Source organism: Oncorhynchus clarkii, chromosome 4, assembly GCF_045791955.1.
Source record: "Oncorhynchus clarkii lewisi isolate Uvic-CL-2024 chromosome 4, UVic_Ocla_1.0, whole genome shotgun sequence".
Classification (NCBI taxonomy): Eukaryota; Metazoa; Chordata; class Actinopteri; order Salmoniformes; family Salmonidae; genus Oncorhynchus; species Oncorhynchus clarkii.
Window position 1 is genome coordinate 22,842,332 of NC_092150.1, and position 26,783 is coordinate 22,869,114.

A 26,783-nucleotide genomic window follows, 5' to 3' on the forward strand; every position below is an offset into this window, starting at 1 on the left:
ACTGAAACATGGCAAACGTTGTTTAGAACCAATCCTCAAGGTGTTTTTCACATATCTCTTCGATGATATATTGTTCGTGGAAGTGTGCTTTCTGTTCTGAATCCCAGGAGAAAATGCCCGCAGCTGAAGATTACGCACCAATTTAGACAAAGGACACCGGGCGGACCCCTGGAAAATTTAGTCTCTTATGGCCAATCTTCCAATGATATGCCTACAAATACGTCACAATGCTGCAGACATCTTGAAGAAACGACAGAAAGGGCAGGCTCGTTCCTGGTGCATTCACAGCCATATAAGGAGACAATGGAAAACAGAGCCTCAGAAATTCTGCTCATTTCCTGTTTGAAGTTTAATCTTGGTTTCGCCTGTAGCATGAGTTCTGTGGCACTCACAGATAATATCTTTGCAGTTTTGGAAACGTCAGACTGTTTTCTTTCCAAAGCTGTCAATTATATGCATAGTCGAGCATCTTTTCGTGACAAAACATTGCGCTTAAAACGGGCACGTTTTTTTATCCAATAATGAAATGGCGCCCCCATAGACTCAACTGGTTAATGGATTTCATAAAACAGTGTGCTTAAAGCATCAGACAAGCTTAGTGCATATAGTTGATTTGACTTAAAACACACAATGTGTCTATATATGGAAAAATACACTTTTTTTAAATGTTCAGCCAAGAGGGTCACATGAGGAGAGGTTGTCAGCTGTGTTGACTGTGGTGTGGTTTCAGCATTTTCCTCTCAGCCCAGCACTGTTATAAGGCATCTCTCGAAACGATACAACGTTGACCTTGTATTAATATTCATCTCAGGCTGCTTAAACCATCTAAAATATACTGTAAAGCCTGTTATGCCTTAACGGGACATAAAAAAAAATATCTATAATAAAAAATCCACTTCATATTCATAATTTCCAGCAGCACCCCAAAATCAACATATGTGAGAATGGCGCAGTTCTATGTTTTGTAGTCAAAAATATAGAGAAAGATGACTTTCCAATGACAACATATTTGTAGGCAATTCATATGCAATGCGTATTCCACAATTGGTCAAAATCACACGATGCGCACTGATGTCATTGGAAACACTTATCTACCTATATATTTTTTTACTACAAAACATAGAACGCACCAGGTTGATGTTGGGGTGCTGCTGGAGATGATGAATATGAAGTTGAAAATCTTTAAAGTTTCTGTTTAACTCTCGAAACGATAGGTTACCGGTTCTTCTCATAGACACCTTGGAATTCTCATCTGTAGAAGTATGGAGTGTCTATTCTGTATGCCTGTGCTGTGTGTCTGTATGCCTGTGCTATGTGTCTGTATGCCTGTGCTATGTGTCTGTATGCCTGTGCTGTGTGTCTGTATGCCTGTGCTGTGTGTCTGTATGCCTGTGCTATGTGTCTGTATGCCTGTGCTATATGTCTGTATGCCTGTGCTATGTGTCTGTATGCCTGTGCTATGTGTCTGTATGCCTGTGCTATGTGTCTGTATGCCTGTGCTATGTGTCTGTATGCCTGTGCTGTGTGTCTGTATGCCTGTGCTGTGTGTCTGTATGCCTGTGCTGTGTGTCTGTATGCCTGTGCTGTGTGTCTGTATGCCTGTGCTGTGTTTCTGTATGCCTGTGCTGTGTGTCTGTATGCCTGTGCTGTGTGTCTGTATGCCTGTGCTGTGTGTCTGTATGCCTGTGCTGTGTGTCTGTATGCCTGTGCTGTGTGTCTGTATGCCTGTGCTGTGTGTCTGTATGCCTGTGCTGTGTGTCTGTATGCCTGTGCTATGTGTCTGTATGCCTGTGCTATGTGTCTGTATGCCTGTGCTGTGTGTCTGTATGCCTGTGCTGTGTGTCTGTATGCCTGTGCTATGTGTCTGTATGCCTGTGCTATGTGTCTTTAGCTTTCCTATCATTTGACATACTCTTGATAGTACCCAGTGTGATCATTGAGGAAGTACATCCTTGCACAGGAATAACGTAGTGACTCAACATGTGCTTGTTATTCAATGTCAGACGACTGGGTTCTCATTCATGCCTCGTTTAATTTAATCCATCATATGCATGCCACTGTAAGGACTCATATAGTCATCTCTCTCCAACCCTAACGTCTCTCTTTCTCCCTCTTCTCTCCATCCCTCTCTCTCAGGACCAGTTTGAAAACCTTGACAAGCATACTCAATGGGGGATCGACTTCCTAGAGAGGTATGCAAAGTTTGTCAAGGAAAGGCTGGAGATTGAACAGACCTATGCAAAACAGTTAAGGTAAGAATGTGGCTTTTATCGTTCAGTTCCATAGAACTGTTTTTGAGTGGTTTTGCCTATACTTTACATCATTAATTGAATGAGTATTCTGTGTAGAATACGGTATTCTGTGTTATAGATGTAGACGTACAGTGGGGCAAAAGTATTTAGTCAGCCACCAATTGTGCAAGTTCTCCCACTTAAAAATATGAGAGAGGCCTATAATTTTCATCATAGGTACACTTCAACTATGACAGATAAAATGAGAAAAAAAACTCCAGAAAATCACATTAGTGGATGGATGCATTAGTACTGTATATTAACCTTCAATATGCTAATCATCTAATATCAATGTAGAATTACCGGTAATTAAATAATGACTAGGATAATTATCAAATTATGTGATTTGATGAGTATCTAAAAGTGTCCACTCAGCCTGAACAATAGGGCCAGCTCAGCCCAATCTGACATGGTTGTGCTGCCATTAATAGATTTTTGGAGGGCCACAAATCAATATAATAGATATCTAGGAGGTGGCTACTGGCCAGTCTCTAGACAGTAGAGGAGTAGGCAGATGCCAACGCCCCTCCAATGGGAACGCTGGAGTTTGTTACAGATGTAAACCCATTTATACGCTGTTGGATTGCACCCTCAAGGCTGTATCCTCCCTAACAACCATGTTATCACCTTTGGAGCAAATCTACCAAGGAGAAAAAACAACAACAAGGAGTTCTAAAACGACGAGTTATTTAGTTAGAGTGAGACCACTGGTTTGACAAGATTAGGGAGATGTAGGCTAGGTTGGTAAACCATAGGTGATCCCGCACTGATCAGATGCATATAGGTACATTCTAGCCCACATAAAATGCAACCTGCCGTAAGTATCTCTGTTAGTAAGATTTAGAAACAGTGCAGTCCCCATGGAGCGGTGGTCATCCCTGGAGCTGTGGTCGTAACGTAGAGGCTCCAGCTGTGGCCTCTGCACCCCCACCAGGCTCTACCCCTCCCCCCTCCTCCTTTGGGTGTTGCCTAGTTACAGCACCAATATGCTGAGGAGTATTTTATTTTAAAGAGATGCGTCTGAATGACGACTAAACTGGGAATGTTTAGTCACAGCGTGTGTAACCCAGTGAATATCCAGCTATGAATCATGGGCTGAAGAAGAGCTTCGTGATTTCGCACTCATGCATTCTTAAAACATGTGCATTACATGCTGATCGGCTTCACACTGCTACCATTTTCAGCACTCCTTCTCTCTACTGTTTCTGTGGACGTATTTCTCCCCAGTCTCTGACTCCCTGGACAGTCTGTCTGTTTGTGTGTGTGTGTGTGTAGCCACTCCCCTGCCTCCCAGGACTGGGAAACCGAGTGCTGTTTGGTGTAAGCCCCTTCATTAGTTGGTCTCAGTGGGGACTGATTGGAGGAGGGGGGCAGGGCGGCGGCAAGTTCTGAAAACCTCTCTGTATTCCTCCTCTATTCATCCCTAAAGAGCGAGTGGAACCTGAGCACTGCATGCCTGAAGAGCACCACAGCACAGCCCCACACTACAGGAGCCCCTGTCCAGAGGGACTACTTTATCAAAGACAACCATGTCTTTTGTTTTGCTCCTCCTGCATGTGTTCTGTAGGGAACAACCGAGGAGAGTGCAGGAATATCACACAGTACCAGGTTATCTGTGTCGGTCTGACCTACTTTTATCTAGTCTCTCTCTGAGGAGCGTCTGAATGCGAGAAACTGAGCTATCTCAGCCAATCATTTTATCATATTCACATACAGAAGGAAATACGGAAATAAAGAAAGAGCTGTAATTTTGGTTAATGTGCTCCTGTCTTGGGGAGTAAAAAAGGCAGCTGTCTGTTCTGTCTGTCTCACTCTTATCTGTCTCTGACCATATGTATCCTCTCTCCTCACAGGAACCTGGTTAAGAAGTACTGTCCCAAGCGCTCCAAAGATGATGAACCTAGGTGAGTAGATTAGACCCATTTGTATTAAATGGTTAACAACCTGTTAACGGTATCAGCTTTATGCCACACACACTGGGCCTTTCCACTAGACCGGTCACCACAAACACAGACTGCCATGGCAACACAGTACTTTTTAAATGTTTAATTGCTTCCATAGAATAGAGTAACAAGTCAGCAAGAGTTAGCAAGTCTTACAGCTGTGTAGGATATCTGACGTAGAAATTATTGGCTGCTATCGCACAGGAATGATATCAAAGGTCTGTGAGTGAGGGAGAGACTGAGGGAAGGAGGGAGAGACTGAGGGAAGGAGGGAGAGACTGAGGGAAGGAGGGAGAGACTGAGGGAAGGAGGGAGAGACTGAGGGAAGGAGGGAGAGACTGAGGGAAGGAGGGAGAGACTGAGGGAAGGAGGGAGAGACTGAGGGAAGGGGGGAGAGACTGAGGGAAGGAGGGAGAGACTGAGGGAGGGAGGGAGAGACTGAGGGAGGGAGGGAGAGACTGAGGGAGGGAGGGAGAGACTGAGGGAGGGAGGGAGAGAGAGACTGAGGGAGGGAGAGAGAGACTGAGGGAGGGAGGGAGGGAGAGAGAGACGGAGGGAGGGAGGGAGAGAGAGACTGAGGGAGGGAGGGAGGGAGAGACTGAGGGAAGGAGGGAGGGAGGGAGAGACTGAGGGAAGGAGGGAGGGAGGGAGAGACTGAGGGAAGGAGGGAGGGAGGGAGAGACTGAGGGAAGGAGGGAGGGAGGGAGAGACTGAGGGAAGGAGGGAGGGAGGGAGAGACTGAGGGAAGGAGGGAGGGAGGGAGAGACTGAGGGAGGGAGGGAGGGAGAGAGGGAGGGAAGGAGGGAGGGAGGGAGGTAGGGAAGGAGGGAGGGAGGGAGAGACTGAGGGAAGGAGGGAGAGACTGAGGGAAGGAGGGAGAGACTGAGGGAAGGAGGGAAGGAGGGAGAGACGGAGGGAGGGAGGGAGAGACTGAGGGAAGGAGGGAGGGAGGGAGAGACTGAGGGAAGGAGGGAGGGAGGGAGAGACTGAGGGAAGGAGGGAAGGAGGGAGAGACTGAGGGAAGGAGAGAGAGACTGAGGGAAGGAGGGAGAGACTGAGGGAAGGAGGGAGAGACTGAGGGAAGGAGGGAGAGACTGAGGGAAGGAGGGAGAGACTGAGGGAAGGAGGGAGAGACTGAGGGAAGGAGGGAGAGACTGAGGGAAGGAGGGAGAGACTGAGGGAGGGAGGGAGAGACTGAGGGAGGGAGGGAGAGACTGAGGGGGGGAGGGAGAGACTGAGGGAGGGAGGGAGAGACTGAGGGAAGGAGGGAGGGAGGGAGAGACTGAGGGAAGGAGGGAGGGAGGGAGGGACTGAGGGAAGGAGGGAGAGATGGCTCCCTTTAGCCTCAGCCTCACAGCACTGATATTTGGGACACCACCCTCTGAATTCTCTGAAACTCTTCCCCTAATTAATTAAATTATCCCTACATCATTTGGCCCTGTGTGCTAACACTGGTGCTGTAACAGGACAGGGAGAGGACGAGGGAGGGAATGAAGGAGGCCCTCTAAAGGATGCATAACATAAACGTCCCTTTTTCAGGACCATGTATTTCAAAGATAAATCGTAAAAATCCAAATAACTTCACAGATCTTCATTGTAAAGGGTTTTAACAGTTTCCCATGCTTGTTCAATGAACCATAAACAATTAATGAACATGCACCTGTGGAACGGTCATTAAGACACTAACAGCTTACAGACGGTAGGCAATTAAGGTCACAGTTATGAAAACTTTGGACACTAAACAGGCCTTTCTATTGACTCTAAAAAACACCAAAAGGAAGATGCCTAGGGTCCCTGCTCATCTGCGTGAACATGCCTTAGGCATGCTGCAAGGAGGCATGAGGACTGCAGATGTGGCCAGGGCAATAAATTGTGAGATGCCTAAGACAGCGCTACAGGGAGAGAGGACAGACAGCTGATCGTCCTCGCAGTGGCAGACCACGTGTAACAACACCTGCACAGGATCGGTACATCCGAACATCACACCTGCGGGACAGGTACAGGATGGCAACAACAACTGCCTGAATTACACCAGGAACGCACAAACCCTCCATCAGTGCTCAGACTGTCCGCAATAGGCTGAGAGAGGCTGGACTGAGGTCTTGTAGATCTATTGTCTGGTGAGGACCTGCCTTACATCATCGGTAACAACGTTTCCCATGGGCACAAACCCACTGTCACGGGGGGATGGTCAGATTCGTATTTATCGTCAAAGGAATGAGCGTTACACAGAGGCATGTACTCTGGAGCAGGATCGATTTGGAGGTGGAGGGTCCGTCATGGTCTGGGGCGGTGTGTCATAGCATCATCTGACTGAGCTTGTTGACATTGCAGGCAATCTCAACGCTGTGCGTTACAGGGAAGACTTCCTCCTCCCTCATGTGGTTACCCTTCCTGCAGACTCATCCTGACATGACCCTCTAGCATGACAATGCCAACAGCCATACTGCTCACTCTGTGCGTGATATCCTGCAGGAATGTCAGTGTTCTGCCATGGCCAGCGAAGAGCCCGGATCTCAATACCATTGACCACCTCTGGGATCTGTTGGATCGGAGGGTGAGGGCTAGGGCCATTCCCCCCAGAAATGTCCGGGAACTTGCAGGTGCCTTGGTGGAAGAGTGGGGTAACATCTCACAGCAAGAACTGGCTAAAATGGTGCAGTCCCCGTGGAGGAGATGCACTGCAGTACTTAATGCAGCTGGTGGCCACACCAGATACTGGCGTACACTGGATTTTTATCCGCCCCTTTGTTCATGGACACATTATTCAATTTCTGTTAGTCACATGTCTGTGGAACTTGTTCAGTTTATTTCTCAGTTGTTGAATCTTGTTATGTTCATACAAATATTTACACATGTTAAGTTTGCTGAAAATAAACGCAGTTGACAGTGAGAGGACGTTTTCTTTTTTTGCTGAGTTTATGTCCCTATCCCTCCTTCCTTGGTCCTTCCTCAGTGGATGCGTGTGTGCAGTGTTGGAAAAAGTACACAATTTTAATACTTGAGCAAAAGTAAAATACCCTAATGGAAAATGACTAAGTAAAAGTCACCCAGTAAAATTCTACTTGAGTAAAAGTCTGTCAAAAGTAAATGTTATTGCTAAAATATAGAATGTAAAAATATAAAGCATTTCCAATTCCTTATATTAAGCAAACCAGATGTCACTCTACAACATTCAGACATAATTTACACACGAATCATGTGTGTGTAGTGAGTCCGCTAGATCAGAGGAAGTAGGGATGAACCAGGGATGTTCTCTTGATAAGTGAGTGAATTTGTCCATTTTCCAGTCCTGCTATGCATTCAAAATGTAACGAGTACTTTTGGGTGTCAGGGAAAATGTACTTTTTACTCCCTACAATCTTTTAAGGAATGTTGTGAAGTAAAAGTAGTCAGAAATATAAATAGTAAAGTACAGATAGGAGAATTCTAATAAAGGGAGCTGGTGATGTCACTAAGGGGAGGTGGGTCTGTTATCAATATTATCACAGAGTCCGACATGTTATTGGCCTTTTAGTTCCCACTAGGCCTCATACTCTCTGTGTGATACAGAGGGGGAGCCGGTCTCTCTTTTTAATCAGAGCCTAGGTCCAGCATAGGACCAACCATATTATAGATCTGTCCATAACCACTGCCATCTGATCGGTCTTTCTCTCTATCCTCACAAATTCATTTCTAAAAGTTTACTTGCTAATATCCTTGTTTGTTGTGCTGAGTAACCTGTCCTGTGTGTTCAGGTTCTCGTCGTGCATGTCCTTCTACTCCATCCTGAATGAGCTGAATGACTACGCGGGGCAGAGGGAGGTAGTGGCCGAGGAGATGGGACACAATGTGTACGGAGAGCTGATGAGGTATTCACAGGACCTCAAGTCAGAGCGGAAACACGTGAGTGGCTACCAGTAGGACAATAATCCCTGGATGTACGTATTGCAGGCTTCATTATGTACAATGTTGTTATGTTGTGTATAGTAGATACTCTTGTTCATACAGGTGCACTATCTTAATTTATTTAACGGGTGGGTCTAATCCTGAATGCTGATTTGGATAAAACTGAGTAAATAGGTATTTTAATGTCAGATTCAGCCGGTGGTGACTTGTGGAATAGACCTAATACCTATTTACTCTGTTCCATCGGAAATGCAAATTGTAGAGGTATTCAAGGTTTTAAAAAGGCTTCTAAAGTTTATTTCCACTTTAAAATGTCAACCTTGATTTATCCTAGCTAAATGTATCAAACCCTACACAAAAATGTCAATTTAATTCTAATCCACATAATAATTAACATTTCCTGTTGCTGCAGGATTATTTTCCCGCTGTGAGAAACTAGTCAAATTAAGATGGTACATCTGTGTGTTGAGTTGTGTGTTTTGACTCCACAGCACCTTCAGGAGGGCAGGAAGGCCCAGCAGTATCTGGACCAGTGTTGGAAACATATGGACAATGTGAGTGTGTGAGAGGAGGCAGGGAAGAGATGGATGGATGGAGGGAGGGAGGGCCACGTGGCACAGGGCACGGAGAGGACAGGGAAGGCCCCTCGCAGGGAAGGAGGCCTGTGTGACACGTGGACCTCCAGCAGGGACCTGCTCCCCTCTGCCGACAGCCAGACGCCCAGTCCTGCTGGGCCGCCTGTGAGAGAGGGCCAAGAGGATCTCCACTTACCTCTGCGCACACACACACACACACACACACACACACACACACACACTTAAAGGAGTGCATACACACACACAGGAAGATGCATACATAAAAGAACACATCGGCACACACACACAAACATACACACACTGATGAGAGAAGTATTGTGTATATAGTATTGTGATTGCAGCCAGCATCAGTTGAATCTCACATTGAGAATGTCAGTAATGCCTTAGGTATTCCTCTTTGTTGCACTGTCACGTAATGCAGCACAGATTTTTTAGCAGGAGGAAAGCATACATTTATTTAGAGGTTTTTCGTTTGCTCTGCTGCCTGTTTAACCACAGTGTTTCTGCTCTGTTTTGCTCTCCTATCTATGTCCTGTAGAAATGGTAGAGGCTTGCATTCATTACAAGAGAAGAGGTCAATATGTCTTGACTAATAATCTGTCTCCTATTTGACTTTCTTAGAGCAAGAAGAAGTTTGAGCGGGAGTGCAAGGAGGCAGAGAAATCACAGATCAGCTACGACAGGTTAGACAACGACATCAACGCCACCAAGTCAGAGGTAGAAAAGGTAAGTCCTGACCTGGCTTGAGCCTTGACATGTAAACTACCTACACCCATACACATTGGAGGTTGTCATTTGCTGTGTGTATTGAGTGGTCCTGAATTTTCCATCTTGTCCACTGCAGGCAAAGTCCCAGTTGTACCTGCGCACACACTCAGCAGACGAGAGTAAGAACGAGTACGCCGCTCAGCTGCAGAACTTTAACGGGGAACAGTGGAAACATTTCAATGTGGCCATTCCACAGATATTCAAGGTAAGCCACGGCCAGCCATTCTCCTCCAGGCTCCAACTTCTGTCTCATCCCGCATTGGCAGGAGAGATGGAAATCTGAGCTGTGATTGGCTCACAGGACACCAAAAGGTCAGAGGTCACGGGGTGTGTGTGTGTTCCCGACCTCTCCAGAACCTGCAGGACATGGACGAGAGGCGGACAGTGAAGCTGGGAGAGACGTACCAGAGCTTTGCCGAAGTGGAGCGCAGAGTCGTCCCCATCATCTCCAAGTGTCTGGAGGGCATGGTGACTGCTGCCAAGGCTGTGGACCAACGCAAGGTGGGTCTGGAGCATGGTGCCCTATGTTATGATGCTATGGTGGCCTACACAGTAGCATGATTCCCTTATAGCATGAGCATATGTGACGGTGCTCTATAGTTTGAAGCAGGGTGTACACAAGACTTTACTTTAGCATGGTGACTCTAGCACGGAGCGGAGGCAGCTCATGGGTGGAGCAGGATCAGTAGTTAGTCATCCACCCACCAGCCAGGCCAGCGGTGAGGCAATGGCTCTCTAAACACTGGAACCGCCATAGGTCAACGGCCACTGACGTTTTGATTTTGTAAATAAAAAATCTGCCAAAACAAAATGCAACTTCTTGCTCTTTCCTTGACTTTTCCTTAAATGTTTCTATTGCTCATTTTTCAGAAGTTTGAACTCACAAATGTTTTAAAAGTATTGAACATTTTCACCAACTTGTGCTGTAGGACGTTGGTACCCAGCCAGGCGCTAATTTGTGCGTCTCCTCACTGAATGAATGTCATGGATGAATGGGCGATAATTGTGCACTTTACTTCACAATTGAATTTCAATTAGGCCTAACTGAATGATACAGCCTGGAATTGAACCAGGGTCTGTAGGGAAACCTCTGCCGTTTTAGACTGCTGCGCCACTCAGGAGCCCAATAATAACTATTGTTATGTTTTTACATGGATATATTTCCACTAATATTTCTTCATGCAATTTATCATTTACAGTTGTTTATGCACTGTTTATCAGACTTTGGAGCTTGTGTTCGCGCATATGCATCTGATGTGTATGCTATAGGAACGCCCGGCAACGTTCTCTAGCGGATGCTGAAAGGCCATGCGGTTCTAGTGTTATATGGATACTTTGGGATTTTTCCAATGAGGCCCTTTGTCTACTTTGTCTACTACGTTTTTATGTCTCTGTGTCCAGTATAAAGGAGGTTAGAGGTAGTTTCGCAAGCCAATGCCAACTAGCGCAATGACTAGAAGTCTATGGGCATCTGCTAGCATGCTAGCTGTGGTGTATCAGTCAGCCTCTGCCTAGTCTCCAGCCTCTGTCTCCTCCAGTGTTTGTGTTGCTGGCTGGCCCCGGCAGGCAGAGCCTCCTCTCTCCTTCCCACCCACGGGCCTACATACAGCCTGGCGGGTTCTACATCCAGCCAGCTGAGCAGAGCTGCTCCTACTCAGTGGGCCATGTTTTCCTTTGTTTGTTCTTTATGCACACAGCACATGCTGCACAGTGGTTTCCACCAGGGGCTGAGCTGTACTCTGCACTCAGGTCATGGTGTCCCAGAAAACATCATTTTAAAGAAATGTCAGTCTGTAATGTTTGTTCTTCACACTGTCTTTTTTTTGTCTCTCTGTCAGGACTCAGCGATTGTAGTGGAGTCATTTAAGTCAGGCTTTGAGCCTCCAGGGGACTTCCCATTTGAGGACTACAGTCAGAACCTTTCCCGGACGGGCTCAGACAACACCATCAGCACCCCCAAGAACGAGGGGGTGGTCAAGCCAGACCCCAAACACTCGATTAGCAAGGCGGCCAAGAACAAACTGTGGCTCTTTGGGAAAAAGCCCAAGGTGAGAGATTCATCATCACCTGCTATCAAGACCTTTACTCGTTGTTTCAATAGTGAACAACTTGTATGTATGTATGTATATGTGTGTGTGTGTGTGTGTGTGTCAACTCACTGATTTTTGTCTGTTTTTTTCTTGTAACAGAGTCCACTGGTAGGTTTATACCTTACGGTAGCTGTCTTTTTATAACAGTCACCTGAATCTAGCATTTTCTATCTCATTACATAAATCACTACACTTTGACCTACCAAAGGCAATACCGTCTGTTAATCTATAACTTTTTGTGTGAGAGTAGCTAACCATTTTCAAATGACTTGTCTAATACAAGGGGTGTTGGTGCTCATATTGACTTTGATTTGCCTGCTCTTGTCTTATGTTTTCTTATGGTTTCTCACCCGAAGGTCTCTCAGATTTCATATTGCATGATCTTCCTTAACTGGTGTTTCTCCTGTTGAGATTTGTTTTGTGGGACAATATGTTGTCTGTTTTAATTGTTTTACCTCTGTCTCACAACACCATGACTTTATGTTCCATCGTTACAATTATGTTCCTAGTTCTAAAAGTTTTCAGGTTGATCACCCCTTTTTTGTCGTCCCAGTCTCCCCCCTCCTCTCCTCCCCCTGCTCCCCACCGCCCCGACCTGGCTACCGCCAGCCACTGTCAGGCTCCTAAATTTGCTAGTGACCCCATAGCTTTCTGTCTGTCTGAACTGAGAACGGTCAAACCCAGGATAGCCTCTTTCAGGGGTCTTAAACGAGGGGTAAGACGAAGAGCATGTCAGTGTGTTTGGGTTTGCAGTGATTTAAGTCTCTTTTTCTCTCCTTATTTCTTTCTCTTTTTCTCTCTCTCTCCCTTCTCACCTCCCTCTCTTCTGTCTCTCTGGTTTTGATCCAGTTAGTTATTCTCTAGTTAGGAACAGGGGGTGGGGGGTTGAAATCACAGGAGTGCCATTGTAGAGCGTGTTGTGTGACGTGTAGGAAGTGATACTGTAGCTGTAGGTGGTATTTGGATAAGGAGAGGTTACGGTGGTATGTCGAAATGACATGAAGGTCAACTGGACCTCATCATGAGCCAGCCAATATACTGTATGCCGGCTAAACAGTCAAATGAATGTCACGCAGTGGTATTACTGTGCCAGACCATTGATTGTGTGTCACCCCTGTGTGTCCCATTTGGTTTCTGGCTGAAGGACCTAGTTTGATTTCCTTAATGTATGAGGTGACTCATGGTTGTCTGCAGTATGGAGACAGACTTCCTGGAAACAACCTTCTTCCTGCTTCAAATGGCATTGCATCATCTAAAGAGGGCTTTTAAGATGTCAACTTTTTTTTAGTGGAATTTAAAGGATATCTTGAGAACAATGTATTCTCCTTGGAGGATAGCCTTTCCAATACATGATACCCCACATTCTATGTAGCGTTAAGATTCAATAAGTTAAATGATTGAAATATAATAACAGATTACATAAGTATAACTTCACCCAGATTGACACACTAATAGGGCTCATCAGATTCTGTCCATCTTTGTTCTTGACAGCTGTGGGTAACCCCCGACAACCTCTTGACTCTCCTTCCATAGTCACACCCTTGTGATGCTGTGCTCATAGTTACCGTGACAACCTACATGAGCCACGTACGTTTTGATAACCGTTCCATCTTCTGCTTTTTCTTCTATTGTAACCCAAACCTGCCCAGTGGTCAGTGAAGGTGAGGTCTGTTCTGCCGTAGTTAGCTGTACGTGTCTCACCTTGTGGAGTTCTATAGCACAGGTCTAGTGTCACGAGCCGTTCTAGAGTGAGGCTCTCCAACCTATTCGTTCTCCGGTCTCTACTAGTATAGTTCTCGTAGGTTCTTGCTGTGAGAAGGTCTCTAGAGACCACGAGTGACTGTGTCATTGTAACTGGATAGTGTCCTGATGCGATTTCAGGCTCCGTCACTGGAGGACTTCAGCCATCTGCCTCCCGAACAGAGACGCAAGAGGCTGCAGGCTCGGATCGACGAGCTCAGCAAAGAACTACAGAAAGAGGTGGACCAAAGGTAGGCCATGGGAACACTTACTTTAACACTGATCTGTCTCTCTCTTATGCTGTCCACATTTCATTAGTATTTCATTGGCATGTCAGTGTCATTTGTTAAATGTGTTGCTATGTGTTCACATTGTGACTGCGTGTATGTTTGTGAAGAGATGCACTGAACAAGATGAAGGATGTGTATGAGAAGAACCCTCAGATGGGCGACCCACAGAGCCTCCAGCCCAAGATCTCTGAGACCATGTGCAACATGGAGAAACTACGCTCCGAGATCCACAAGAATGAGGTAAGCCTCCCCAGCCAAGAGCCCTGAAGGAAGGAATGGGTGAAGGAGAGCGGAAGAAAGGCATCACAGTACATCTGGAGAAATAGTGACTGGGCGACGGTTTCCTGTGCCGAGTTAGCCCCCTCTGGGGGATGACTATATGCACGGCTTCCCTTTGTCAATAGAACACTGAGTAGAACAGGATAGGAGTTCTTTGAGAGTCCGAGGGTTACATCTACCACACTATATTGAAAGACTGGTTGAACAATGGCATATCCAGGATAAGAATGAGTGGATCCATCGTGGGGGTATTAACAGCAATATGAATGTTATGACTGTCTACCTCTTAATGTCCTTTTCTCTCGCTCTCTTTGTCTCTCTCTTTGTCTCTCTCTCTGTCTCCCTCACACACACACAGAGCTGGCTGTCAGAGGTGGAGGGGAAGGTGAGCACCAGAGGAGATCGAAGACCCAGTGCCGACGTCAACCATCACACACCCCATGGCAGAGAGAGGTCAGAGGGCACAGAAACACGTTGTTTATGTGGTAGTAATAGATTGTAGACTAGAAGAAGTATTAATAGTAGTAACATAGAGTTATTGTAGTGAAAGTAACATGTTCCCCTGGGCCATAGCGTAAATTGAACAAATCCAATCTAACAGGTTTACCAGATGTCTGTATATAAATAGAATGACACACCTTGTTCTTTGTGTCTTTGAAAGCTTAACATGGGTGGAGTCGTAATAGTTTTTCTAAAGGAAAATGACTCAAACGCTCGGTCACATTCTGTCTGGAGCAGAATCCTACAGCTTGAGTGGCTGAGATGGCACTGACTCTCTCATCCATCTCTTCGCCCCACCCTCTTCTCCTCTTCCTCTCCTCAGCCCTGAGGGCAGTTACACAGATGACCCCAGCCAGGAGCACCGCAGCCCCCCTCACCAGCCAGACCCCCGACAGGCCCATCAGCCAGACCCCCGACAGGCCCACCAGCCAGACGAGTTTGATGATGAATTTGACAACGACGACCCCCTCCCAGTCCTTGGCCACTGCAAAGCGCTCTACTCCTTTGATGGTATAGTACAGCCGAGCCAGTGGTGCGCTCTGTGCATTTCACTGTCTTACTGTGTGGTGACACTGTGTGTGGTGGGTTGGGCATTTCAACTAGCAATATTGACTCAAACACTGGAGCAGTTTTTAGCATTTGCATGAATGTGAATATGGCATGTTAATGATGTGATGTGGTATTCCTGTAAGGTGGTTATTTGTGCGCTAACAGAATGTCTCTGGTCTGTGTTGTAGTTCTTTCTCTGTGTGCTAACAGAATGTCTCTGGTCTGTGTTGTGGTTCTTTCTCTGTGCGCTAACAGAATGTCTCTGGTCTGTGTTGTGCTGTTGACCCCCAGGTCAGAATGAGGGAACACTGTTGATGAAAGAGGACGACGTGCTGTACATCATCGAGGAGGACAAGGGCGACGGCTGGACGCGAGCCAGGAAGCAGAGCGGAGAGGAGGGCTATGTGCCCACGTCCTACGTGGAGATCGCCATGGAGAAGAACAGCAAAGGTGCAGTCACCTACATCTGATCTGACCACCTGCATGGACTCATATTATAAGCCCTCTTCCTCTGGGGAGTGCTGGTCCGAACAGCAAGTCCTCTTTGTTCACTGTGTGAGCTCACGGACAAACAAACACTCTACAGTCCTGCTATTGTCGTGACCCTCTAGGAGCTCAGTATCAATGAATTAAGCCATGTGTGTCTGTAGGACGACATATCCATAGCCATGCTCTATGGCAAGGGGACTCATCACCCCTTAGGCCTGATTATTTTATTTTATATTTCAAAAGTGATTTGTTGTTTTTAGTTCATGTATCTTTTTAAAAAAAAAATGTTTGAGGTAAATGATAAAATGCTCTTCTGGTTTTAAGATCTTTCTACTTTGGATCAAAGTGATTTGGAAAATAGGAAAAGTGACTTATACAGATTTGACCCATTGTATTGTCTATATGTTATCACTCAGCTGTTGTGAGCCTGGTATGTTAAGTACTCTGCTCCACCTATTAAGACAGGAATGCAGTAATACGTCCCGGTAAGGAGTGGCCTAGTTTGTGCCTATATGACTAATATTTCCCACCACCATACTACCCTTTAAGATAATTGTACACTTCTTCTCTCTTCCTTTGATTTGTATGTATGTGTGTGTGTGTCACAACAATGCTGCCATCTGGTGGTCAGGGCTATATTACACCCAGGGGCGTGGTTCTTCACTGTGTACTACTTACTGTCCGCTATCTGTCTCTGTCCTAGGGGTGGGGGTCGGTACAGTAACTCCTCTCCTTTCTCTCTCTCTCTCCTGTTGGACTGCAGGTTCCTGAGTGGAGCAGTGTGGCGAGGTCTTTGGTGGAGGGTACATGCTGAGTCTGGTGGAGCTAGTGGCAGGCAGGGCTTGACTTGGGAGGGGAGGGGGTTGGCCGGTCACATGTTTGCATGCACACATCCATGGCCATTAACATCATTCCATAGCAGTGGAGATTCCTGAGGTGGTAGCTATGCCTCTATAGGAGGGGAGTGTTCTTCTAAACTGTCTATACACAACACAGAGTAACCAATCCACTGCAGCATACCAGCAAGATCAGGGACCAGGGAGGGGGCTTATAGTTAGCGACTCACAACATCTTTTATAATGAGAGATAAGCAATGAACACACTACTACTCCACTATTACGTATCTCTTAATGTTGTATTTCTGCTCTTCAGGCAACATCCAGCACTAACAGCCTGCCTTGTTGTCGCATTGTTACATTCTCATTCCGTTGTTGGGAATGTCTGCCTGACTGTGCTACTCGCCTGCGGTCGCCTTACCTTAACGTGCTTCAGCATGTCTGTAATATGAACTGTCATTACGTCATACGGGAAGGAATGCAGCGTCTTGTATGTAACTCTGTGGTTGCCCCCGCCGCCCGTTGGTTCACTTCTAGTCTTCCTGTCTGTCTCCTTCATTCATCCATGATTTTGGTTTCTTTTGTCTCTCCGTTTCTTTTCTTTCTGTGTTAATCAAAACATTCCCATCATGCTGTGTGTGTGTTGAGCGTCACCTCTGTCGTGCTGTTGTTCAGGATCTCATGTGGCACGGCCACTCAGATCAGCGTAGGAGCAGTACTTCTCTAGAAACAGCTTGCCTGCCCTTACACTACCACTTCATCCCCTCCTCCTCAACCCTACACCAGCACCGCAGACTGGAGAAAGGCAGCATGCCAGCAGAGGGCCCTCCTCCCTCACCAGCCAGTCATCACACAGCAGCTCAGGCTAGGAAACCTCCTCCCTCACCAGCCAGTCATCACACAGCAGCTCAGGCTAGGAAACCTGGAGGCTGAGCTGAGACAAATGACTGGGCATCCACCCGCAGTTCAACAACACTCCAAATCTCCTTGCAGTCTCTGCCTTAATACTAACTCTGGGAGTGGGGATGGACCTGCTGATTGCTCTTCCATCACTCTCTGCCGCACACAAGGGCTCCAACCGACAGTCTACGGTGGCTTGCTGTGGTGCTCCTCTGGGCCCCACCCAGACTCCTGCCGCGTCTCTTCTCCTCGGTCTCACAGGAGCATCCTGGGGCTTTGCTGCGTGCGGTCTCCACGTGAAAGAGTGTTGCATTCCCATACCGTTCCTGTTTCAAGCGCATATTATAATTGTGAATGTGATTATACATATGTATGCGTACTAATGTGTGTATGCATATACGTAGTTTGTTTTATTACTAAATTGTATGTATTAACATCTCTTTTATTTCATGCTGAATGTGTTTTTATTGTGACTTTTTATAGGGATTTTAATCAGATGAATGACTCACTTCTCAGAATCGTGCCGTTAGCTCAAAGTAACCATGCATTGTTGTCAGAACATCCTTCTGAATAGGGACATGGTCTTCACTGATGCACTTTTGCCCTATAGCATTTGAATCGAATATCAATGAATAAATGAATGAATGAAATGGACTCTGTATGCTACCTTTTGTCCAAATGGAAGGTGACCACTATGTTATTATAGGAGGTGTAGAGTTCAGAACTACCACAAAATAAAGGCATTTACTGTAGCTAGCCATGTAAATGCTTTTGATACTAACCCTCTTGAATTGAATGAATTTGAAAGTGAATTGAATTTGCATATGAGCATAATTGACATGGTGAGTGATTGGACTTTAATCAAAGAAGTTAAGTAGCTTTTATGAGACTGACACAGCGTTTTACCCGTGGCAGGGTATAATATTCACTATTAAAAACAACTTTTTCTGTTGTAAATTTGATGGTCCCACTCTGAAATGCTTATACGAGCAGTGCTTTAGTTCTTAATCAATACTTAAAGCTGTGAAAGTGACATTGTTATCATATCATGATATGCTCATCTTACTTGAACTGTACCTCTGAACTTCCTAAAGAACCCCATGTTCGTACTTCCATTGGATGTCTTGATTAAGACCGATCTGCTTTGTTGATTAATGTGCACTAACAAAGCTCATGCAGATCAAATGGAACAGTGCATGTTATATAAATCCTGTGATTTTTAGTTGATCATGTAAATTCCATTGCCTGCATGAATGCTCTCATTTGAATCATCACTCCTCTCTTGTTGAACTGGTTAATAGGTGTGTTATCAGAAAGTGGGGGTTGGAATCCTCCCTTTCGTTTCAGTGGAATTCCCTTGAATGGCTTTCAGGGCATGAAGGTGCATGCTTGACTCAACATTTCTGGAGCTTACAGCAAATATGTATTGACCCTACCCTACAATATCATCCAATATCTAGAACATGGCATTGTAGATCTCTAAATCAGGAGAAGCTGTCATGGTGTAAGTAGTTGATTTGAATATGAAGCACCTTAACCCATTATTTTCAGCGGTGTGTGTGTCTGGCTATCATTCATTAGTAGGATTTTGACATGCTTGTCTCTAATGGCCTAAAACAGTGCTGACTGTATTCTTGGCACCTTGGTGCAAGTGGCCTTCAGTGGTGACAAAGTATGACGATAGATAATGCTGTAGGTTTCTCACTAGCAACCACATTTAAAAATGTGATTTTCACTTTGGATTAAAACTGTGAGCTAAATCATATCCATTATGCTGTAATTCTGATCATTATGCAAAAAACCTAACAATATGCTTTAAGATGATATAAAGAATTCACGCATATCACGGCAAGGAGCAAATTGTGTTATCTACCAACCTAGCTGAGTTGGCATGGTAGCAAATTCATTTAATTGCAAAAAGTAGATATGATAATCTCACTGTTGACTCTTATTTTAACACATTGTAATAATCAATGGCAGTACTTCTATTTCTTCATGTTGTTGTGCACATCTCTTTACTTTTTCATGTTGTCAAGACACTTTGTGGGGGGGGGGGGGATCTGTTTTTTCTCATTGTTCTAATAAAACAAACACATGAACATACCAAAGAACATTTAGCATCTTATTGGAGCCTTCATTTGGGTTGTAAAATTCCCTGGTTTTCCAAAAATCCTGGTTGGACTATTCTGGATTTACACAGGGCTGGATTCAATCTGTATCGCATAAGATCCATGTTCAAATATAAAGGTGATTTCCAACTGAGACGACATTGCAGTGTTTCCCGTCAATACAGTCTCCACCTTTTTAAATTTCAATCCAGCAAGAACTCTGATCTTCCACAATACTTGTGTGATATGGATGGAACCCAGACCATTGTTTTCAATACTTGTGTGATATGGATGGAACCCAGACCATTGTTTTCAATACTTGTGTGATATGGATGGAACCCAGACCATTGTTTTCAATACTTGTGTGATATGGATGGAACCCAGACCATTGTTTTCAATACTTGTGTGATATGGATGGAACCCAGACCATTGTTTTCAATACTTGTGTGATATGGATGGAACCCAGACCATTGTTTTGCATCATAATACTTACTGTGAAATGTTGTTGTTGTTGTTGTTACTCAGACACCACCTGCATGTAATTTCTTCATCTATTTATTCATTTCTTGACAATAATTCATATAAAGATATTATACTCAACTCTATTTACAAGTCAATATTTAAGAGGGAAATATATTACAGTCTAGCATTCACATGATTATGTACAACATTCAGGATTATCCAGATGAACTCATACCATCTGAGGAACATGGAACACACAGTCGAAGATCTAGTTCATGTACATACAGTATATAGTATTGAAGATATACGGTTAAACTGCCTTTATTGTATAGCGACCAATCGTTTTTTCTCCTTCTACTTCTGTCTCGTCATTCTATGTTCTCCTTTCAAAGTCATTGTTGTACCGTTATAACAAGGGTGTACAATCACTACTTTAGTGACACATTCATACATACATTTCCATCTGACAAACACTTTCAGAAACACTTCTTGAGTCCTCTCTGTGGTCAGTGTGTGTTCCAGTCTGTAACATACAGTAGGATGACTAAGGACCAGGGTCAAAGGGCTACACTACCATATATGGTGTAAATGCCCCCCTCCTAACCTGGGTGACAGTCTGTTTGTGCTAATGGCACTCATTGTCATGCCATTGGCAACGGAGTATTTTTTTTTTTTATAAAAAAATTACCTTTATTTAACTAGGCAAGACAGTTAAGAACAAATTCTTAGTTACAATGACAGCCTACCGGGGAACAATGTGTTAACTGCCTTGTTCAGGGACAGAATGACAGATTATTACCTTGTCAGCTCGGGGATTCGATCCAGCAACCTTTCGGTTCCTGGCCCAACACTCTAACCACTAGGCTACCTGCCGACCCCAAATAGTGGGCAAGAGCAGAAACAGATCTGGGACCAGGCAACCCCCCCCCGTCCTGCGTCAAGGAGGGACATTTTTCCCCTTCATATCAGCACACTCAGATCGGTGTCCTGCCAAGGATGAGTTCCAGATGGATCTGACTCACTCCAGTGGACAGGTTGGGAAAGGACAGTGGTCTCGCTCTGTAACAATCTTCCTCGTCCTCTCTCTTAACTAGCCTGACTGTCCTGTTCAGAGTTCTGTGTGTTTGACTGCTGGCTCTAGCTTCCTGGACAGAGCAGTCAGGATGAGTGTGAACTTGTCGTATCTCTCCGTCTGGTTGACAGCCGCCCCTCTGCTGCCCCACAGCAGACGCAGCTGGAAGTCTGTTTTACAGATCTCCAACAGATCCTCATCAGCCTGGAAATCTGTAGCCAGAAAGAACACATTATCATTGGCCTTGTAACTCATCATACCTGCTGAGACATGCAGAATGGCATTTGTTATAGTGTGAAAAACGCTAAGGGCAAATGTGAATACAGGTCGTTTTGGACAAGAGTATTTGCATAGCAATTCATTTGGACAACTGTTAGATGTGTATCTAGCGGTGGGCGTGTATCTAGAGGTGGGCGTGTATCTAGCGGTGGGCGTGTATCTAGCAGTAGGTGTGTATCTAGCGGTGGAGTGCATTACCTTGCAGGACTCGTTCAGTGTTGGCGGTGTATGAGTCAGCATTGTGTGCCACGCTGCGAGCCTCCTCCAGGTGGCGTAGCAGGATTTCACAGCCCTGGTCGTTGCTCTCCCACAGCTCCATGCCCTCGAACGCCACCGCCGGGCGCTCCATCAGCATCAGCAGTGGCATCAGTAGAGGCACTGTGGTGCCAGTCAGGGGCATGTCCACTAAACACACACACAGGGACACGGTCAGAGACTACAGCCACTATCACACAACTACAACTGAAGGCTCCAATGATGTGCATTTACCTGTTCCTTCATACAGTCCCTTGTAAAATGGCTTGAGAGACTTCTCGTATATGATGGCAGTCTGAGTGTACTTTCTCCTCAGCATGGTCCAGGTCTGGTCTAACCGTGTGATCTGTGGTCAAGCGCAGTGTTAGGAAACAAACACCACAATATCTCCAGGAATCTCCGCTTACACCTGCAGCCCTTTACACTCGTACCTGTATACATGTTGAAAAGGGCAGATTTGGACACTGATAGATGCCTAAATTGGAACGCAGTGGCTGTACAGTAACGCCAGTGAAACCTCTCACTCAAACCCCTTGTCATTTTTTGTCTATGTTGCACCTACCGCACATTTTCCAGGAATATTCTTGTTACTGAATATATCCAGAGTATTTTCAGATTTCGTGATCAACAAATACAGCGAAAGGTACAGTAAATGTAAAATGCACATAAAATCTACAGTGTGGTGTTATGATTCAGTCTGGTCAGGTGAACTGTAACCTGTTCCCTTTCAATTGCTACCATGGTTATGCATATGCTTTCCATATTTCTTCTGTAAGAAACATTTCAATTTAGCCAACTCCCACGAGGGTGAAGGGTTAAAGACTCAACTCAGACCATGTGGTGGACCGTGTCTTATGTGTCCAGTTGTATTGAGTGGGGTACCTGAGGCATGTCCAGTGCTTTCATGATGGAGGAGAAGGCGTACAGGTCCCCCATGGAGTCCTTCAGTTCTAGAGCCACCATGATGATACGGTTCAGTGTGGCGCTCCGCTCCTCCAGACTTCCTGTGCAGCCCAGGATGTCCACGGCAACCCCGATGGCCATGGTGTGGTGCCTGGGTTACACGACAGAAAGTTCAGTCATAAGTCCCTCTAACCTTTTGCGTCTACATGAGGAGTCCCTAGTACCCGAGGAGGAGTGCCAGGTGGATTTGGGGGTGTGTGTTTACCTTTCCATCAGGTCTTGCCGCAGCTGCCTGCCGTGGGGTAAGGTCACCAGCTCCAGACCAGAGGACACACCCATTTGACCTTTCGCCTCCTCAGAGATGCCATGTACCCTAGCAACCTGTCAGGTACACCATTTTTGTTGTTGCATTAATGTGGTTTTAGAAGTGTTTTTAGTATGGTCATGCTTGGGGAAATCGTTGATCATTAGCTCCTTCTGACTGAATTAAAGAAGAGACACCTCAAAGCCACATCTACATAACTGTGTACTCTAGCTGTCTTTAACAACGCTGGGAACATGTTTCTCTCAGACTAGACACCCAGGATTTGGCTGCAGATCATTTTTGGTGCGTCTTACTAAAGTTAAATTCACTGGTTTGGTTTTGCACTTTATGTGGTGTAGCAGACAGACATATAAGACACCTGACTGTAAAAGGCCAAATACCAACGAGAGGAAATTAATGAAATACCAGTCTCTGATGCCCTTGGTGTGCCTGGCTGTTTCTAGCCCCTAAGTTATATGTTGCTGAATGAGGCCTGAATCCAAACTCATCACACTGTCCTGCAAATTTACACTGAGTGCACAAAACATTAAGAACACCTGCTCTATGCATCAGACTGACCAAATGAAAGCTATGATCCCTTATTTATATGTCACTTGTTAAATCCACTTCAATCAGTGTAGATGAAGGTGAGGAGACAGGTTAAAGTAGGATTTTTAAACCTCGAGACCAGTGAAACATGGATTGAGGATGTGTGCCATTCAGAAGGTGAATAGGAAAGACAAAATATTTAAGTGCCTTTGAATGAGGTATCGTATGGTGGTAGGTTCCAGGCGCACCGGTTTGTGTCAAGAACTGCAAAACTGCTGGGTTTTTCACACTCAACACTTTCCCATGTGTATCAAGAATTGTCCACCACCCAAAGGACATCCAGCCAACTTGACACAACTGTGGGAAGCATTGGAGTCAACATGGGCCAGCATCCGTGTGGAACACTTTCAACACCTTGTAGAGTCCATGCCCTGATGAATTGAGGCAAAAAGGGGCGTGGTGTAACTCAATATTAGGAAGGTGTTGCTAATGTTTGGAATTCTCTGTGTATATAATCAATTCATGATGTACACTGAAATTTGAGTTATGATCTCTGTTTGGGATTCAGCCCAGAGTGTTCAGACATCTGGTAGGACTAGTGGTGTGGTGAACGTAATGTGGGTACGGTGTGTAGAGGGACAGTACAAATCAGTACCTGGCAGTCTGCCATGAGGATGTGTTTGGCGATGATGTGATGGTCTTTATGGACCAGCAGCTCTTTGGCTCTCTTCAGTACACTCATCTCGAGGGGTTTGTTCTCTGCAGGCAGCAGCCTCGACTCAAACTCCCCCGGCCGGAACGCAGACGCAGTCTCAAACACCGGCCGTCGGAAGCATCTCTCCTTCTCCTCCACAGTCTCCTCTATCTCTTCCATCCCTCCTTTTCCACCTCCTTCCACCTCCTCTTTGCTGCCATTCTCCAGGGCTTCGATGGCGTGGTGGTAGGAGCTGCGGTCCAATCTGCTCCTCTGGCTCTCCTCCGTCCTCAGCCTCTCTACGTAGCTGTTGTTGTTGGGCTGGGGCCCTGGGGCTGGGGCCTGGAGCCTGTCCAACTCTGCTGGGCTGCAGGTGCTGAGTTCACAGTAATTCACTTCTGGGCTGGGGGGCTGCGGAGGCTGGAGAGCCTGGATCACATGCTGCTTCTTGGGTTTCAGTGGGGGTACAGGGGGACCCGGGGCTGGGGCAGCCAGGGGCTGCAGACGTGGGGAGTGGGGCATCCTGATGGAGGGCACCTTGCTGGGCTTAGGGGGCGGCTTGGGGCAGAGCTGGCTGTCTGAGCCCCGTATGGCCTCCCCGGCCTGGGTCTCAAAGTCCATCCTCCTTGGCACGGTGGGGCTGAGTGCCGGCTCACTACCCGTCCTGAATACTGGAGACTTGGGGCTTGGCTGGTGCTCCATGAGCTGGGGCTGGGGCCTGGAGCCTGGGGAGAGGGTGAGCGAGTAAACATCATTATTTAAACCTGCACACTGCAGCCTAGCAACACCACACAGCTAGAGCCATGCTGTGTTCTGTAGCTGCTGACTGGGAGTCCTGCTGTCTATTTGAAGTCTGACTGCATAGAAAGCTTAATTACATTGTCAGTCACAGAATGGAATGCAGCTTTTTGAATCTCTCTGATCTCTCGTCTCTTTTATTCCAAAGACTCAGACTTCAAGCGCATCTATCGATTCCCATTTCAACTTTTATCTGTAATCCTTTCAGAAATACATTTATCTTCATCTCCAGCTCATGTCACACTTTTCACTTCTGAGTTGAAAGTGTAAAAAGCAACGTTTTGAAGAAGAAAATGTTTATATTTGCCTTTGAAATATTCCCACCCCTGTGCAAAGAGTGCATGTTCACGGAAACAAGGCTTTTGCAGGCTCGTCAGAGCTGTACATCCTCTGACTGCAGCATAATGAGTAAGAGAGAGGGGATGGTACATACCTAGCGGGAGGAAGCTCTCTGACTGGTGGGTTTTGAGGGGCCGTCGTCTCTCCTGAACGTGGTTCAGACACGCCGGCTGGCTTCCACACTTGTCTTTGTTCCTGATAGACCGAGAGTGAGGAAGAGAAGGAGAAAAGGAGTGTTCAGTTGGACTGATCCCTCTAGCTACCAACTGAGACATGGCTACTGGGCACACCACACCACTAACCCCTAGAGAAACCTGATACATTGTGTGCACTGTTTGTTATGTAAAATGGTACAGTGTAATTTGATGGGGTATTTTTTGCCTTGGTATTGTGCTCAGAGGTTGGTATTCTCCATCCAGGCTAAACACCACTCCTTATTTCACCTCAGGAATGGTTTATTGTAGACGTGTACTTATCTCTGTGACTCCCACATTAGTCTTACAAATTTGGAGTGCACGTGTTCGCATGTTAGGCTATACATGAAATTATACGGAGCCAATTCCATTTGGACAAACCCCCTACAAAATTATATTTTATAGCTACTTATAAGTTGCCGGCATATAAATGGCTGCAGAGGAAAATAAAGGGCACTTTATTGCTGTATTGGATCTAAATGGATCTTGCGCCTGCAAGCAAGCATCTCCATTGTAGCCTACGGCTCACAGACAATTTCCAACCACATACACTATGTACCGGCCTGAGCCTCTGTAGATAGACTACTAACCTAAGCAGGTTCCCCCGTCCGAGGCTGTGGTCCTGGGTGTGTCCGTTCATGATGTTGAGGCTCAGGCGTTTAGATGTCTGGCTCTTCCTCTCGGGCAGGGTCAGGCCAGCTTCCACACGGACACAGGCCACACCATACTTCTCCTCTAGGCAGCGCAGGGGCAAGGCCCTATTGATGGGCTGGAAGACGATGGCCCCCACCGCCTCCGTCACTGGCTTCCTGTTGCCAACGTAGTAACGCACCAGGGCAGGCACACTGTCGAAGCCCTCCTTCTCGAACAGGTACTGCACCCGGGAGTAAGCCTCGTTCATGGCCACCACCTTCTTGTTGATCTTGAAGTGTTGCGGGCTATTCTTCCACTGGCAGGTCAGGACGTAGTTCCCAGGGCTGGACAGAGAGTCCCGGATCAGGAAGTCCCCATCTCTCTGGATCAGGTTCTCTGCCACCTGGACACCAGAGGACACATGTTGAGCACACATACACACAGACATGTAGCTCACACACTTGGTTGTATTTTCAATATCACACAGTTAGAACTGTATCTAGTGTGTTTTCAGTTTGTCACACTTGTCTCACTGTTGGATTTGTGGCGACAGGCGCTCTACTCCCTCACTGAATGGCCTTCTCAGTAACATGCTTGGCTCACTGAATGTTTTCACTAGCACTACTGTTACTGTACTGTAACATCATGATACCTCCCAAAATGCTCTCTGAGTGCAGGCCACACAGCCAAACTGTAGGGTCAAATGACCAAAAGCCCCAGTGTTGTGTAGAAACTCAGTCATGTCACACATTGGTCTACACACTCCACTCCACTCATGTTGTTCTTCCAAACATTTAATTACCTTTTTAATTAAGATACTATTGAACAGTAATTATGTTTTGGTGTCGGAAGGTGGAGGGTTTTTAATTAAAAGTTTAAAAGCCCTCTTTTCACAATCCGGCCGCAGTAGCACCAGGAAGGAGCTTATTAAACCTTACTAGGATCACTAGGCAGCATGAATGCTGTTTTACCTTGTCCTTACGTAAAGTCCCTGTTCTGCTGAAGAGGTGCAGCATGTAAAGCTGAGCATGTG

General features: G+C 46.0%; 2 protein-coding genes across 7 annotated transcripts in view; one reads left to right on the forward strand and one right to left on the reverse strand.

Moving 5' to 3' along the window:
* LOC139406608 (formin-binding protein 1-like) overlaps positions 1 to 19,263 on the forward strand; it is a 74,408-nt gene extending 55,145 nt beyond the window's left edge. Inside the window, exons 2-16 of one of the 3 annotated variants that reach the window (XR_011634009.1) lie at positions 2,137 to 2,252; positions 4,145 to 4,195; positions 7,972 to 8,119; positions 8,614 to 8,676; positions 9,340 to 9,444; positions 9,563 to 9,691; positions 9,841 to 9,987; positions 11,325 to 11,534; positions 13,458 to 13,567; positions 13,714 to 13,846; positions 14,244 to 14,338; positions 14,709 to 14,896; positions 15,227 to 15,385; positions 16,188 to 17,124; positions 17,173 to 19,263. Coding sequence is in view for 2 of the 3 variants with exons in the window: in XM_071149379.1 (XP_071005480.1) it covers positions 2,137 to 2,252; positions 4,145 to 4,195; positions 7,972 to 8,119; positions 8,614 to 8,676; positions 9,340 to 9,444; positions 9,563 to 9,691; positions 9,841 to 9,987; positions 11,325 to 11,534; positions 13,458 to 13,567; positions 13,714 to 13,846; positions 14,244 to 14,338; positions 14,709 to 14,896; positions 15,227 to 15,405 (1,674 nt within the window). In the remaining variant the exon portion in view is untranslated. Of the gene's footprint in view, positions 1 to 2,136; positions 2,253 to 4,144; positions 4,196 to 7,971; positions 8,120 to 8,613; positions 8,677 to 9,339; positions 9,445 to 9,562; positions 9,692 to 9,840; positions 9,988 to 11,324; positions 11,535 to 13,457; positions 13,568 to 13,713; positions 13,847 to 14,243; positions 14,339 to 14,708; positions 14,897 to 15,226; positions 15,601 to 16,187 lie in introns of those variants that run through there. The other 2 variants (XM_071149380.1, XM_071149379.1) reach the window with 2 other exon arrangements.
* Positions 19,264 to 19,411: 148 nt separating this feature from the next.
* The window catches only part of LOC139406607 (breast cancer anti-estrogen resistance protein 3-like), a 54,321-nt gene continuing 46,949 nt past the window's right edge, over positions 19,412 to 26,783 (reverse strand). For all 4 annotated transcript variants that reach the window (XM_071149375.1, XM_071149377.1, XM_071149378.1 and 1 more), the window contains 8 exons: positions 25,708 to 26,153; positions 25,018 to 25,118; positions 23,748 to 24,511; positions 22,505 to 22,620; positions 22,219 to 22,390; positions 21,571 to 21,682; positions 21,280 to 21,486; positions 19,412 to 21,014 (listed from right to left, as the gene is read on the reverse strand). In XM_071149375.1, the coding sequence (XP_071005476.1) occupies positions 20,839 to 21,014; positions 21,280 to 21,486; positions 21,571 to 21,682; positions 22,219 to 22,390; positions 22,505 to 22,620; positions 23,748 to 24,511; positions 25,018 to 25,118; positions 25,708 to 26,153 (2,094 nt within the window). In that variant the 3' untranslated portion in view covers positions 19,412 to 20,838. The remainder of the gene's footprint in view (positions 21,015 to 21,279; positions 21,487 to 21,570; positions 21,683 to 22,218; positions 22,391 to 22,504; positions 22,621 to 23,747; positions 24,512 to 25,017; positions 25,119 to 25,707; positions 26,154 to 26,783) is intronic.